The 14657-nt window shown below is 39.5% G+C and overlaps 1 protein-coding gene across 4 annotated transcripts in view; it reads right to left on the bottom strand.

Annotated features, from left to right (window-relative positions):
• uhrf2 (ubiquitin like with PHD and ring finger domains 2) overlaps nucleotides 1–14657 on the bottom strand; it is a 55655-nt gene that overhangs the window by 7798 nt on the left and 33200 nt on the right. For 3 of the 4 annotated variants that reach the window (XM_084935238.1, XM_084935239.1, XM_084935240.1), the window contains 12 exons: nucleotides 10563–10781; nucleotides 10290–10399; nucleotides 8705–8891; nucleotides 6520–6643; nucleotides 2461–2568; nucleotides 2239–2343; nucleotides 2034–2140; nucleotides 1619–1781; nucleotides 1173–1310; nucleotides 828–1065; nucleotides 443–594; nucleotides 72–170 (listed from right to left, as the gene is read on the bottom strand). In XM_084935238.1, the coding sequence (XP_084791364.1) occupies nucleotides 72–170; nucleotides 443–594; nucleotides 828–1065; nucleotides 1173–1310; nucleotides 1619–1781; nucleotides 2034–2140; nucleotides 2239–2343; nucleotides 2461–2568; nucleotides 6520–6643; nucleotides 8705–8891; nucleotides 10290–10399; nucleotides 10563–10781 (1750 nt within the window). The remainder of the gene's footprint in view (nucleotides 1–71; nucleotides 171–442; nucleotides 595–827; nucleotides 1066–1172; nucleotides 1311–1618; nucleotides 1782–2033; nucleotides 2141–2238; nucleotides 2344–2460; nucleotides 2569–6519; nucleotides 6644–8704; nucleotides 8892–10289; nucleotides 10400–10562; nucleotides 10782–14657) is intronic. The other variant, XM_084935241.1, reaches the window with a different exon arrangement.

Raw genomic sequence — 14657 nt, 5'->3', positions numbered from 1 at the left:
AAAATGAAATAATAATCAACAAACAATAACCGCAGCATGTCCACATAATAGTTAGAAAAAAAATCCTATACCTTGCAAACATTGTGTGAGCAGACGGTGGTGATGGGCTGGAAGGCCAACTCCTGGCAGCACACACACATGAAGATCTGCTCCATCTTGCGAAGGAAATTCTTCAAAAAGAAACGTCAAAGGAATGAAGGTGGGAAAGAAACAAACACACTAAAGTTGTAGCAATTTTAAATTATGGCGATGTTGCTGCCTTTTTAACCTGCTTTACTTTTAAAGCAACAGCAACAGACAGGCTGTAAATCTCAGTCAGTAAATCTTCTTACATCGAGAAGATTTATTATTTAGAGCACATGGAACGAGTTGCTGTGAGATACTTAACATTTTTTATAAACATAAACCAGAGATGTGTATTGTGGTATACTAAATTTTATACCGGTCCCTCTTTAAGGTGCTCCATGGCTTCATCCCAGAGTTTCTTGTTGGCTGTGTCCTCTTGGATCAGCTGCTGCTGCTGCTCTGACAGCTGGAAGGTTTCCTCTATCTTCACCCGTTTAGAAGGAGGCTCTTCCACCGGTTTTGACTCTGCTGAGAAAACAAACTAAGACTTCAGAAACAGAAGGATCTATCCTCGGAGACTAAAAAAAAATATATATATTTACAGTGGTGTATGGCTAGGTAAAAAAAATATCCTAGTGGAGTTTGTGCTTTTAAATATTCATTTCCCATCTTCAAAACAGTTTCAGTGATCACACTGGTCTCACCTGTCCTCGTCTCACAATACCTTGTCTGACCTGCTTTGAGCTTCTAAAAGCACCCACCACTATCTCTTGTTGTCTTCTGCACTCCATTACTTTGTGGAGACTCCTCTTCCACATTGGCCACTGGATGCTCGTCCTCCTCCTCCTTGTCATCGTTCTCCTCTTTCTCCTTAATCTTGCGTTGCCTCCGTGGCCGCCCCCTCCCGGGATAGTGCTTACTGCGGCCGCCCCGACCGGGTCGAGCACAAGCCTCCTTCTTTGATTTGTTGGCCATGGCCGCCAAGTAGCCTGGGGGGTACTGCAGACGCACAGGGAGAGACAAAGAAGATTGAACCTAATTTTGAAAAGTAGAAATGAAGTGCACCAACAAAGGCACACGTGCCTAATTTAAGACACATATCTAACCTGAACAGCAAGGCCAAGTTTCTTGATCCTCTCCACACCTTCAGGGGTCCAAGGCGCTGGCTCCTGATCATCTCGTCTCAGCAGGTACCTCCACACCAAGTAACCACACTTCCCGATCTCTGGCCAGTACTTTACCACCTACGAGCCGCCATCAACCACAGCAAATTTCATTCAAAAAAAAAAGTGAACTGAAGTTTTGAAGCAGCTCTGACTTAAGACTGGTGACAAACGGTTTCTAAGACAGAAGAAGATGAAGATTTAGAAGCGCAGTGTTAGTTATAGAAACACGGCTGTAATAGGATCCCATATAGCTTGAAAGGCAGCTTTTAAAACTTCAATCATTCTGTAAGTTTGTACACAACCTGCACTCTATATCGACACTGTATTTTATGCAGTGCTGCTTGCAGTAAGCAGATGTATTTCAGGTGGACAAGATTTGGCGATACCTTGTAAATGCCATCGTAGCGGTTTCCTTCTTCGGGAGCATACTTGCTAATGCGGCGACCTTTGGAGCTGCGGACCACTCGTACAGGTTTTCCTGCTCGCCAGTTCCTGGACTCTGCTCCGTCTTTGTCATTCAGAGGTGCATCGCAGTTTAAGGCCAGTGCCCTGGAGGTGTCGGGCAAAACAGAATTATCTTTATTAAATGTGAGAATTAAAAGAAATGATGGCTTAATGGTTGAGAAATCCTTATTTCAGTACAGAAATAAGGATTTATTTACTAATTAAAAATCGAGACAATGAATGTGAAGGCTATAGTTCATGTTGTTATTTAAATCAAGAGATTAAAGCAAATAAACCTGAAGCGAGGCAGCTTTCATATTAAGAAGCATGGACATCAGAAACAACCAAGTGCCCCACCTGTTCATGTGAGTCAGCGTCTGGTCAAAAGAGTGCTCTCCGATCCGTTTGTTTCCTGAGAGGTCACGACCCCCGCTGCCCGTGTAGGTGAACTCGTCTCCCCGGTCCTACCACAGATCACAGTGACCATAACATCACGAACAGCAGGCAAACGTGCAAGATTCACAATAAACTAGCACGGGGAGAGAAACATTATAGGACCCACCACTTCATCTTCAAAGCCTCCAGCCAGCACCAGCGAATAGGAGCCATCGTTACTGCGCCCGTGGATGCCGCCGACATGTGGCCTGTGAACCCCTGCCTCGCTCACCTGAGGGGGATACACGGAAGGAGAAACAGAAGTGCAGAGTGAGGCATGATTTTCTTTAAATGTTCAAAATATATCTGATTATCATGCAATGTTAAAAAAACAATAACGCCAGCTAACCTGAACTCTAAACTTCCAAGTGGTACCAACAGGAACACCAGGAATGGGTCCATAGTGGTTTGAAGGAACAATAGTGCATTCTTTAGTACGCCCCACACAGGCCATACCCTGCAATTATATGAAGAAAGAACAAAGATGTGCACAAAAAATACCAAAATGAGCACAAATGCCTTTATATTGCATTCGTTTAGCACAGCGGTCATGCAAATATCAAATGTACAGTAGCTTAATCAGCAGTTATATTTTAACAGCGATCAGCATCCCATTTAGGTGGCATATACGGTTCTTGAAAGTCAGAATGCAAGACAGCTTTTGCGAGGAAAAGCGTTTTATTTTAAGGGTTCTAAAATCGTGTTAATAAGAAAAGTCAAGTATAAATGCTGCATGACTCAGGGCGCATAAATGTGCCCAAACACACAAGCCAGGCTGTTTTCAATTAGTCCACCGAGAAAGGGAGCATTCTGGTAAAGAAAGGAGTTATTTTCCACTGGCAGTTCCAGGAAAGTGGCTAAGTCATGCTTAATGGCATTGTTCACATTACACACACCGCGGCGCAGAGCGTCAGAGAGACAGCAAGGCCAGGATGGAAACAGGCCATGAGAAGAATCTGAAGGGATTTTGAGGAAAATATTTAACAGCATGCTTAGAACAGATTCAAATTAAATAAGCAACTAAGTGAGCGGGAGAAGTCTCCCTGTCTCATTTTCTGTTTCAGCAGATACAAGGATGCAGTTGTTGCTTTGCCAAGTAGGAAGTTTAAATGCGACCTTCTAACGCCTTGAAAAAGTGAATGGAGCAAGTTCACACTCATTATAATAATCAAAACCCTTCATAATCAATAACACATCAATAGGCGATCGTCTAGCCTGTGATGAGAAAATGATGTCTGACACTTCATTCACTTTTTTTTTTTGACCTCTCATTTACACAATGGTGCCATTTTTTTCTGTTCTGTTTTAGATTAAATTCTGAAGCAAAGCGGTGTGATTTGGAAAATAAATCTATAGCACAGAGCATCACTGCTAACTTTTTGTCCTTCACTTGAGCCGCAGATACCAAACGCTGCTCAGAATATATAATTACATATTCTACTCATACATATTTATATATATCCACAGCACTTAACAAATTTATTAGACCTTCACATAGTGTAAGGTTTGTGCCACAGCTGCCCTAAATTTAACAGTACTGGTAATTACCAAAATTTTTTTTTTAATGTTTCTGTAATCGTTAATGCACCAGAATGTGCAAACTTTTTAATCAAAATGCTAGTTTTAGCTGACATATGATAAATTAATATGATATTTTAGATATTATATATGTAGTTCTGGTTGCATATACAAATTTACTGCATTAAAAAAAAAAAAAAAAAAAAGGCAAAAATGTAGTAAAGCAGATTATTATTTTCTGACTATGAAGCCAAATTTGTGCATATATACTAATGTGCAAGTTAACTATATACACAACTCAATTGGCCATATTGTAAAAAAAAAAAGAAAAGAAAAAAAAAGGCAAATTTCAGTCAAATTCATAATTTCATCCTTCACTTTATTTATTGAAGTGTTTTGTGAATCAACACGTTTGACAAAGTGGCATTATAAACCAGGACATTAAGGCATCCAAAAATACTAATAATTGACTAATAACAACTGACTAATAGGCAAATATTTTAAAAAAAGACACAAAAACATGAACAAATGTCGCTGATATATGCAGTGCACCAAACTGCAGTGACTCATCAGACCAGCCAAACAACAGCTAGCGTTAGCTCAGAGCGCCGGCAAATCACAGAGTGTGGAGGCGCAGCGGCAAAAAACAAACAGATCGTTAATTAGGATTGAGGATTAAACGTTCAACAGTTCGCCATCTGTAAGGTAACCACAGCGTATCTGCACCTGTGCTCAGTCACACCAGAGTAGAAATAAGACCTCCTTGCCACTACTAAAAAGTCAGTGTCTGCTCTGTGATTGGATTGAATTTCTATTCTGTTGGATTGACTAAAATCACTCTCACACAGATCTGCGAAGGTTTACAAGTAATTGTCATTTCTACACAAAGACAGACTGCCAACACACAGTCTGAGAGAGTCTCAGATTGTAAATAATGAATGTGAATTTCTGCTTAATGCACAGTTCTGTGTATGTTGACAGTAACAGACTTGAAATTTTCACCAGTTTATCTCAGTTACTAATCACATTATCACAAACAGATTGCGTGTAATTGCCAATTTAACCCCATTCAAAATTGCCTGACACCATGTTATTGTTTCATTGCTGCTTTGCACCGAAGTTGCTTTGAAGACGGTAGCTGACCGTCCGTGAGTGGTGGCAGACCCAGTCCCCATCTTTGAAGAGTGTGACTATTGCATCAGTGACTCACTCCAACTTAGCGGGTTTGGTGTGGAATGTGAGTCTTTTGGTGTAAGAGAGGAGTAACCACAGTAGCATAAAAATGAATGCCTTTAGCAGCAGTAACCTTTATTTACTCAGCTGTAAAGTGTGTAACCACGCTGCAGTGTAGTTGTTGCTAATAGTGAAAAAGCTGTGATAAACTTTCAAGTGAAACCAATCATGTCTGTTTAGACCGCTTGGCCATTTACAGTATTATCATCTGCCTGTTTTTGACATGACAATAAATTTTAAATTCAATATTAGAGACAAAATCAGTATATTGTGACTGAAAGACTGAATTTATAAAGTCACTTTGGGATGGCGGTATAAAGCTTAATAAATGCTTAACTTATAATACATTATAACTACTGCTTATTAAAAGGCTACTTTTGGCTGCTCCCTTTTATCCCAAGGGGTCTCCCCTAGCAGATGGATCTGCATGTTTGATTTGGCACAGGTTTTACACCGGATGTTCTTCCCGATGAAATGCTCCCATTTATCCGGGCGTAGGAACAGCACTGTGTAAGCTAGCTTGTGAGCCCCACTGAGGCTATGTGTGTGTCTCAAACCAGGAATCTTTGGTGTGTAAGATGATTGTGTTAACCACAACACCATGGAGCCACATGTATGAGACGTTCAATAAAGCCTTATAAATGGAGTATGTCTGTTACATGAAAACTTAATTTGAAACAAGCTGATCAAACATAATGCAACATACACAACAGACTATAACTGACAGCAAACATGTAAAAAGTAAACTGAAGAAAAGGCAGCTTGGATAAAGTGAATGAAATACAACGATGTTTGCTTGCATGGCCTGAGCTTTCTTCTTATAGCAGTTTGTCGTGAGGTCATTAGAGTAAACTGAAACGGTGTGAAGAAAAAACAATTGTGTCTCACTAAAACAAAAATAAAAGCTTCACCTTAAAAACATGAAAACTACTGCACAAAACTACGTAAAACAACATAAAACTATACTGTAAATATATTTAATTTTAGTCTGGAGCGCCGCAGACCTCATGGCCTGTCTGGTGAGACTTTCATGCACATGCTTACAGAAACTCAGAGTGTCTAAAGTGTTTTGCTTTGTTAATTTCTTCTATCTCACTTATGACAAAGATCACAGCTATTATAATAATGAATAAAAAATTAAAGCTAACACCGAAGCTACTAAACGAAAACTAATTTTTTTTCAGACTTCAAAGACTAAACAAACTATCAAACTCACAGCAGAAATGAACTGTAAGGAAACAAACATTAAAGTAAAGTAAGTCATGTTAAAACATTATGAACATTTCTATGTAAATATACTGTTTCCATTATAAAATGTACTACACTGGAAGTATAAATGTTCACCGTTAGTTCCTTCAGTGATCTGGTTATTCAGTTTTTGAGATGTAAAACGCCTCTTCTGTCTGTCATAGCCAATATGATGGAGTGAAGCACTTTTTAGTGTTTTGATAATAAAACAGAGAAAAGCCCTTTGAGAAAAAAAAAAAAAACCTGCTTTGTTATTGTTTTATTTGTATTTGTCTACATGGCCTTTGCTTCTTCAGGACAATATGAACTCTTCCCTCCAGCTTTCTATTGAAATTCACTTTCATTCTTACAGAGCAGCTGTCAGTCCACCTTTGCTGTATGTGTGCCTTAGGGTGCCCTTGGGTCTCACCTTTCCCCAGTCTCTTTGACTCTCGGTGGTTGCAGAAGGCATTTTGGCTTTCTTCTTGCTGGCTTTAAGCTTCTCGCCTGCCTTGACAACCTCACTGGTGTCATTCTTACAGGTTGGACAGTACCTGGCAAAATAAGAAGGAAACAATTTCCGTCAGTGCTTCCTAAAATTTTAGGCCAGCCTACAAATGCCTCTACTCTGGCCATTGGCTGGCTTTGTAAAATCAAAAAACTGCAGCAACAATGTTACAACTTAACATATATGGGATTTTTAAGACAGATAGCAACACCAATATTTGGGGATTTTAAAATTGTGATATATCCGCCGATATTTTTGTCTTTCAGACACGCAAAACTTAATTAGATTTTCATAACATTTGTCATTTATATTATTTTATGATATATGCGTGGTTTACACATTCACGTTCTGCCCAACTCTGCTTTGATCAGCTTCAACAAGTGTTGCCAACATGGAAACTGTGCCCTCTGATGAGGAAAGTATGCATCATCAACACTTACAACATAGTTAAAGAATATGTCCCGCCTCTTCTTTACTTATAAAATTATAATTGATCAGCTGCTGTAAATATTAATACCAGTATATCCACAAATAGCTACTATTGGCTGATTATCTGACTTAAAACAAGGTGTTTTTTTAAATGTACTGTTAGTATTTCTTCCTCCTACAGAAAAAATAAAAACAACATAATTTCTGTTTTCTAATTATGAGAAAATGTCTGGATAATGAGCTGCCAGTACTTAATTTCTCAAAGTGTGAGCCCAAGAAGCAGTACTAATGGGTTTCTTTGATTTACAACAGCAGCACTGCTTTGTAATGTAGAGAAGAAAAAAAACAGACTGAAAAGTAGTTCGTGATATGCGAACAAAATTTCCTTGAACAGTTTTACACTAAAAGAAAAAGCAACAATATTGGGGTGGTTTTTTTTAGGACTTTAATCCCATAGATTTAGTGGCCCAGCCAATTTAAGATCAAATTAGCCTTTATGCTCCCCGGGATCTAAAATGAGAGAGAGAGCCCTGAATTATATGAACAGAATTTGACAGTCATGTAAAATTAAAAAAATGTGCTAATAATGAAAAAAATTCAGATTTTTTTGTTTTGTTTTTTTGTGTTTTTAAACAATGGGTCCACACACACAAAAAAGGGGACATTTTCTGTTATTTAACACAAAGTTCATGTTTCATAACTACAGGACGGTCAATAAGCAATGGTTACCAGATCTTTTTCCAGTTATAAAATTATTTACATATTTTATTTCTTACAATTTAAGCACAAGAGTCGTACTGACATTTCTTTCATTAACTAAAGCAGCATTTCTTTATCATGTATAAAAACAGATATATTGTTGAAATTGCACTTTTCTTTCTTATATTGTGGTATCTCAGGGATCTGATCTAATCACTGATCTGACCTACAAACATCCAAGTGAACTGTATGTGGCCCATAATGTAAAATGTGTTTGACATCCCTGAGCTATAAGTTTTTTTAGGTTTAGGAAACATAACATAACGTAAAAGGAGGAAATTTTTGTGGACGTTACGAAAATGCATCAAAAAGTTAAAAAAAAAAAAAAAAAAAGGATAGATGAAGGGGTCTTGTTTTATTGTCGTTTACTTATACAAAGAACAACAGAAAAGCAGGCCGAGCTGTTCTCAAAGCATGCCTTACCCGAGCTCTTTGTAAACCTTAATTATTAAGAATTTCCATGATTTAATCTTTCTTAAGCTTTTTTTCTAAATTCCCACACTGACAAAAAATTAAAAATGTTTATTTTCAAAGCCATTAGTATTATCTTCTCTCCGCACCAGATACAATCAGTACCTGAACTGTTTTTCCAATAATCTCTGACTTCTTTGCAATACTGTGGGAGAAACAGACAAAACCCAGAACGCAAGATAATGAAGCTTTGCGCCGTTTTAGAAAATGATGCCAAGAAGGCGTGGAGATCTGTTTGGCAGAAAGTCTTTCAAAGATTAGATTAACTCCCACCTGTGAGCGCATGGTTTCATTACTATATATTGATTTTACCCTCAATCACCGCTTAATTACTACACTAATACATTTCAGCCCACATTTAAACAGCACTCATCAGCCTTTTTTCCTGGTTAAATGACTGCGAGGCTCAAAATCTCGCAGCAAAATGTCGAGCGCCGCTCTCTCTCACCAGTCCTCGTCATCTGGGATGGTGGCCAGCGGTGGGTTGAGGCAGTAGATGTGGAACGCCATGTTGCACTCATCACACAGGAGCTGCATGTGAGCGTCCTGCTTCCCCCCGCACACGCAGCAGGAGCAGAAACGGCACTCTGCGTCAGGGTCGGCCTTGCAGTGCTTACACTCCGGACCACTCTTTCCTGCAGCATTCATAAATGCAAACACATGTATGAACAGAATGATAATATCATGGTATTCCTGCACTACATAACGACAAAGGATTGGCAGGCGTAGGTTTTGTAGGAGCACTGCAAGGGGACATGTTAAGCATGAGACACATGATTTTCTGCATTATGGTTATTAGGGCAACTTATTCCCAACTGTTTTTATTTAATATTACAAATGCTAGGTCAATCCACACACAGACATAATTTACTCTTCAGTCTTAAGTTGGCAGACTTCATTTTGTTCAAGTAACCTATCTACAATGTGTATTTGTCACATGTTCAAATCAATAATACATTCATTTATTTTGAATAACAGCTATTAGTGTTTCAGCTTGATATCTGCTAATTTCCCAAACGAGAATTTGTTTTCTGGGACGTTTTTTTTTATGCCAACTGTGCTATTGAATCAGACTGAAAACAAGAAGGATGGGCTGCACTGTTATAAGACGAGTTGGGCATCAATCACACAGTCAGCAACCACCTGGCAACCTCTGGTCGAAAAATATGTATGTATTCCTTGGCTGGCTGGCAAGAGTTTACTAACTGTCGGTGGGTGAAATCGGTCACAAAGAGGCTTCTGCACAGAGGCTGTCTGCAAACACTTGCTAACTAACTGCTGTGCGTGAAACCTGAAAAAAAATGTGCAACAAACCAGAAACACAGAATGTTCCCTTTCAAGGTAAAAAATGGTTCATTACCACTGAAACCGAGTTCTAAAAGGCACAACTTTTACTTTGAGCTGTGTTGCACTCTTCAAAGTTTCACTACTGCTTACAGAGTAGTTGGCAAATGTCTGCAGACAAGTTGGCGCGTTCCAGACAAATTACAGGCAACCGTGGAAAACTGCTGGCAACCAAAGCGATGGCAAAGATGTTTTCATTGACATACTGTAATCTTCTTTGTGACCGATTTCACCTAACAACCACTTGCAACCAGTTGGGGGATACTCTTCCATGGTGACTGGTGGTTGCTAGGCAATCTCTAGACCTGAGGAAACTAGCAACAGCACATCTAAACTCAAAAAACAGTGGCTGACAACTTGGTTGGTTTTCAGGCTTTTTAGCAAAATAACAATAATTTAACATCAGTCTTCCTTTTTTTCCTCTGACTGACACTAATAACTGTTAGTGATACAGTGGCTCTACCAACATTTTTCATATTGTGAGGAAAAAAAAACAAAAAACATGTTGACTAAGAATAAAGACCCACTATAGAGAATGTTTTTATTTCTTCTTTTTTCTAACTAATTCCTCAGCTTTTTTTAATTTGTTAACTTTGGGAACAAATGTATGCCTTCTGAATACTGGTGCGCAAACTATTAACGGCAAGTTTGGTATTATTTTCAGTGCTCAGGATTGATCTTGTTCATACGTTTAAACTGTCCGTCTGCAGCCGATAGCGCACGAGCTCCTGGTTTCTCCACTTGGTAGATTTCATCCAGAAACTGAATTTTACAATCCCCGATCACATCTCCAGGACCCCTAAATGGAGAGCATGTGACATGGAAAGGAAAAAAAAAAAAAAAAGAGAGAGAGAGAAAAAACAAGATTTGCCAAACTGATATTCTGATAAAGAAAATAAAACTAGCACTGATGCCTTCACACCTGAAAGCATCACCCTGAAACCTTGAAGGAAGATGCTCACCCCAGGAGGATATTGACTCTGAGCTCTTTATTAGTGCGGGAGGTTTGCTTGAGGGTCACAATCTCTGCGTCGAACCAGAAGCCCCTTTCATCTGGTGTCTCCATGTTGTAGTTGACCATCACATGCATGCCCACCTCAAGCTGGTCCCACCGCAGCAGTGTCCTGGCACGTGGTCGCACATCCACCGGTCGCATTTCCACCACACCATTCTCTGGGTAGCTGAGGAGAGACAGATTAAGAGCATGGAATCTTTGTAACAGTTATATAACCCAATTTGTCTCAATGCTGTATGTAAGCTACTACAAATACTGAATATAGTGCTTGTGAAGTGAGCAGTTAACGTACAACTACAATATAAACCCATAGGTTAAATTAAAATGGGAAACTTCTCTATACAAACAGAAAAGGTCTTCACTTGAAATCTTAAACTTAAAATCATCACAGTTGTGATGTACCTTTGAGAAAAATGTAGAATCCCCAGAGGAATGAAAAGATGGAATATGCAGCCATGTTTTTGGTACAAGCTGATGGACAAGCACTCCAAGTATTTCAAAGCACAATGGGTTAAGTCACAGACTGCTCCACTGATAACAAATATAACTATTCCTATGAAAGAACGCGCAGATCTAAAGAAGTCTGCATGAACCTCCGAATACTGAAAGTCAAATACTGATAATACTGCACAATTCACATTCTTTTTTGTTGCAGAAAATCTTAATTCTACTTTTTCTTTACATGTGAATTTAACCGTCTTTGTGTCCAGGGAGAAAATACAGTAGTCACAAATTGTGCAGTTTTTGTAATTTATGATGTCCTTGTGACACCACAGGTCTACTAATTTAAAATCAAATCTATTCATATATTGTAGCTTTTCAGAGAAACATTTCTATAGGAGACATTTGCCCACAACATCTTTCTGACTGGTGATTTGAGAGAAGGATCATAATAGATTCTTACCACCATGATCTTGTGGCACATCTGCACAGAAAATCAATTGAATTCAGCAACCTTGGAGCTGCAATTGGAATAACCTCTTACCACTTAACAACTGGACTGTTTTATTTCCAAGAGCTCATGTGTGACTGACAAATTATACATTATACTTTTCAGATATTTTCAGAGGACCTCCACTTGACGTGTTGTTTTCAGAAAAGAAAATGTCCATTACTCTCAGCAGCTTTATTATATTCTCTGGGCTCATTTAACCAAGTCATACACTTAACAAAACAAGAAAACTAGTGTGGTTGGACTGAGCTTTAGTCATCTATCAACACAGCACAGTTTCTGGGAAGCGCTCCACCTTTTGCTACAGTCAGCAACAGCAGAGAAAAGCAAAATTCATAGTTATGGCAGGATTAGGCTAAATAAAATAGAATCAATCAGAATACTTTATTAAACTACATTTATTTTACCAAGCAATATAAACACTTTGTCACATCTAAAACACGTCCAATAGATCCTCGCAGGACACTGACCTTTTCAAGCCAACTGTGGTTGGGCTACAAGCGCAAAGCTGGAAATTTGGCAAAAAAGGTTTGCTCATTATCACGATTCTGAGGAGAATCCAGCTACCTCACAAGGTGATAAACATCTACCAAAATTCTTAAACCCGTCTTTGTGTTAGTTCCAGGTACGAGAAGTTTCCAGGACCACATTTTTGGAATAGACACAAGCACACACAGATTCATGAGATGGAATAGACTGGCATTTATATAGCACTTTTCTAATGTTACTGACCACTCAAAGCACTTTGCAGATTTTACCCTTTGACATACTCTCACCAGCCACTTCATTAGATACATCTCAGTTGTGCTGGATTAGAACTGCTTTTGCCTTCAGAACTGTTTTAATTCTTCATGGCACAGTTTCAACAAGCGGCTGGAAACATCCCTCAGAGATTTTGGTCCGTATTGACATGATAGCGTCACACAGATGCTGCAGATTTGTTAGCCACATTCATGGTATGAATATGGAGCTAAGTGTTACCAGCAACATCTGGCATCTCGGGTGTGTGTCCCTCTGCATTACCTCCCTTAATTTACCTTATTGCTGCAGTTACCGCTTTTACTTTAGAGTTGAAATAGTGTCTTTCCTGTTGATCCAAAGTCAACGACTAGCCTGTTCTGCAGTGCTAGTCAGAGCTTTAAGAACTTGCCACTGAGCTTGCCTTGAATGCCCATGTCCGTTAGGACCGTGATGGTTGACTTCCCTGCAATATCTTATGCAGCCAACTTCAACTGTAAACTCATTGTCATGATCAATAAACCAGTTTAAAATGATGTGAACTTTATGACATGGCGCGCTATATTGGTGGAGGATGACGGATATACTGTGGTCATAAAGGGATGGTCAGCATTGATACTCCTGTAGGCTGTGGTGCCTCAACCACAACCAATCCAAGTTGGTACAAAGGTATATGAGTGTGTTTATGGGAATTTTTGACCATTCTTCCAGAAGCGCAATTGTGAGGTCAGACAATGATATTGGGCGAGAAGGCCTGGCTTGTAATCTCCGCTCTAATTCATCCCAAAGGTCTTCTATCGCGTTGAGTTCAGGACCCTGTGCAGGCCAGTCAAGTTCTTCCACACAAAACGTACTTATCCGTGTATTTTGGACCTTGGTTTGTAAACTGGTATGCAGTCATGTTGGAACAGGAAGACACCATTCCCAAACTCTTGCCACAAAGTTGGGAGAATAAAATTGTCCAAAATTGCTCGGTATGCTGAAACATTGAGAGTTCCTTCTTCAAACGCCAACTCTTGAAGAAGAAACCTACACCATATTCCCCCTCCACCAAACTACACTTGTCTGAAATGCAGTCAGACAAGCGGCAACTACCAAACCAAATCTGTCCATCAGCTAGCCAGCTGGAGAAGTGTGATACATCCCTCTAGAGAGTGACAAATCAGCAGTCCAGTGGCGGCACGCTTTAAACCACTGCATCTCATTTGGGGATGTAAGGTAATGCAAGTGCTCAGTCACTGAAACCATTCCATGAAGCTCTCTAAACACTACTCGAGCTAATAGACCCTGTGCACGAGAAAATGCTAACTTCCTGGTTTGAGACCGGATGTGGGGTTGTACATTTCCGGTAGCTTTACTTTGCGGTCAATCGCTACTGCGAAGATATACTCCAAAATCATGTCCAAAACTCGAAAACGGAAAGAGCGCGTTAAGTTACAAAGAGCAGAAGGTGGAAACACTCACCACTGCTGTGTCATAAAAAATCTAATGATCAATTTTGACGTTTAAAGAGTTTAGATTGATCAGTTGTTGACATCACTCAACACAAGCAGAACTGCATTACTGCAGCAGAAGACACATCGTCCACATTCAGAAGCACATCTCTGTATAGTGACTGGTCTTATGATTTAAACAGGCAAATGTTCAGCATTCAAACTACAGGTGAAGAATAGTCAAACCAGATGTTTCCCCGTTATGTCGATATCAGCTAGTCAAGTACACACCCGCACAGCATGTTAACAAACCCTGAGAAAAAGCCACACAAAAAATGAATGATTGCTGGTAAGGGTTTCTATACATTAGTATTTACGAAGGGTATGTTGTGACTTACCTTCAAAATTACAGTGGTCCCTCGCTATAACGCGGTTCACCTTTCACCTCGCTTTTTCGCGGATTTTGTAGTGCAAGTTTGCATGCTTATTTTTACGTCACATTGTGTCCTGCGTCCTGATCGCTCCAGACGATCTCCTCCCTGACGTCTCTCCTGTACAGTACAGAATCGCTGCATCGATCGCTAGCAGTGTGACTCTGAAGTGCAGTACTGTATGTCCATGATGTCCACGAAACGTTTTGCACCGTCAAAAAATAAAATTGGCTACTTGATTTCACCTATCGCTTGTTATTTTTAGAACATAACACCCGCGATAAACGAGGGACAGCTGAGAAATATAACATTTGAATCCATTTTCTCTTTTGCTCTGAGGCACGGGGGGAAAAATATTGACAAGTCGATGAACATCATTTACAGATATATTGGGTAAATGCCCAAGACATCTATAGAAATGTAAATCGCCGCTTGATTCATTCATTTGCTTAACTTGTTTTGGACCGTAAACAAGGCGCGAATAGGAC

Source organism: Perissodus microlepis, chromosome 7 (genome assembly GCF_051167445.1).
Source record: "Perissodus microlepis isolate ML-2025 ecotype Zambia chromosome 7, ASM5116744v1, whole genome shotgun sequence".
In the NCBI taxonomy this organism is placed as follows: Eukaryota; Metazoa; Chordata; class Actinopteri; order Cichliformes; family Cichlidae; genus Perissodus; species Perissodus microlepis.
Note: the sequence above shows the minus strand (reverse complement) of the source record. Positions and strands in the feature narration are given on the sequence as shown.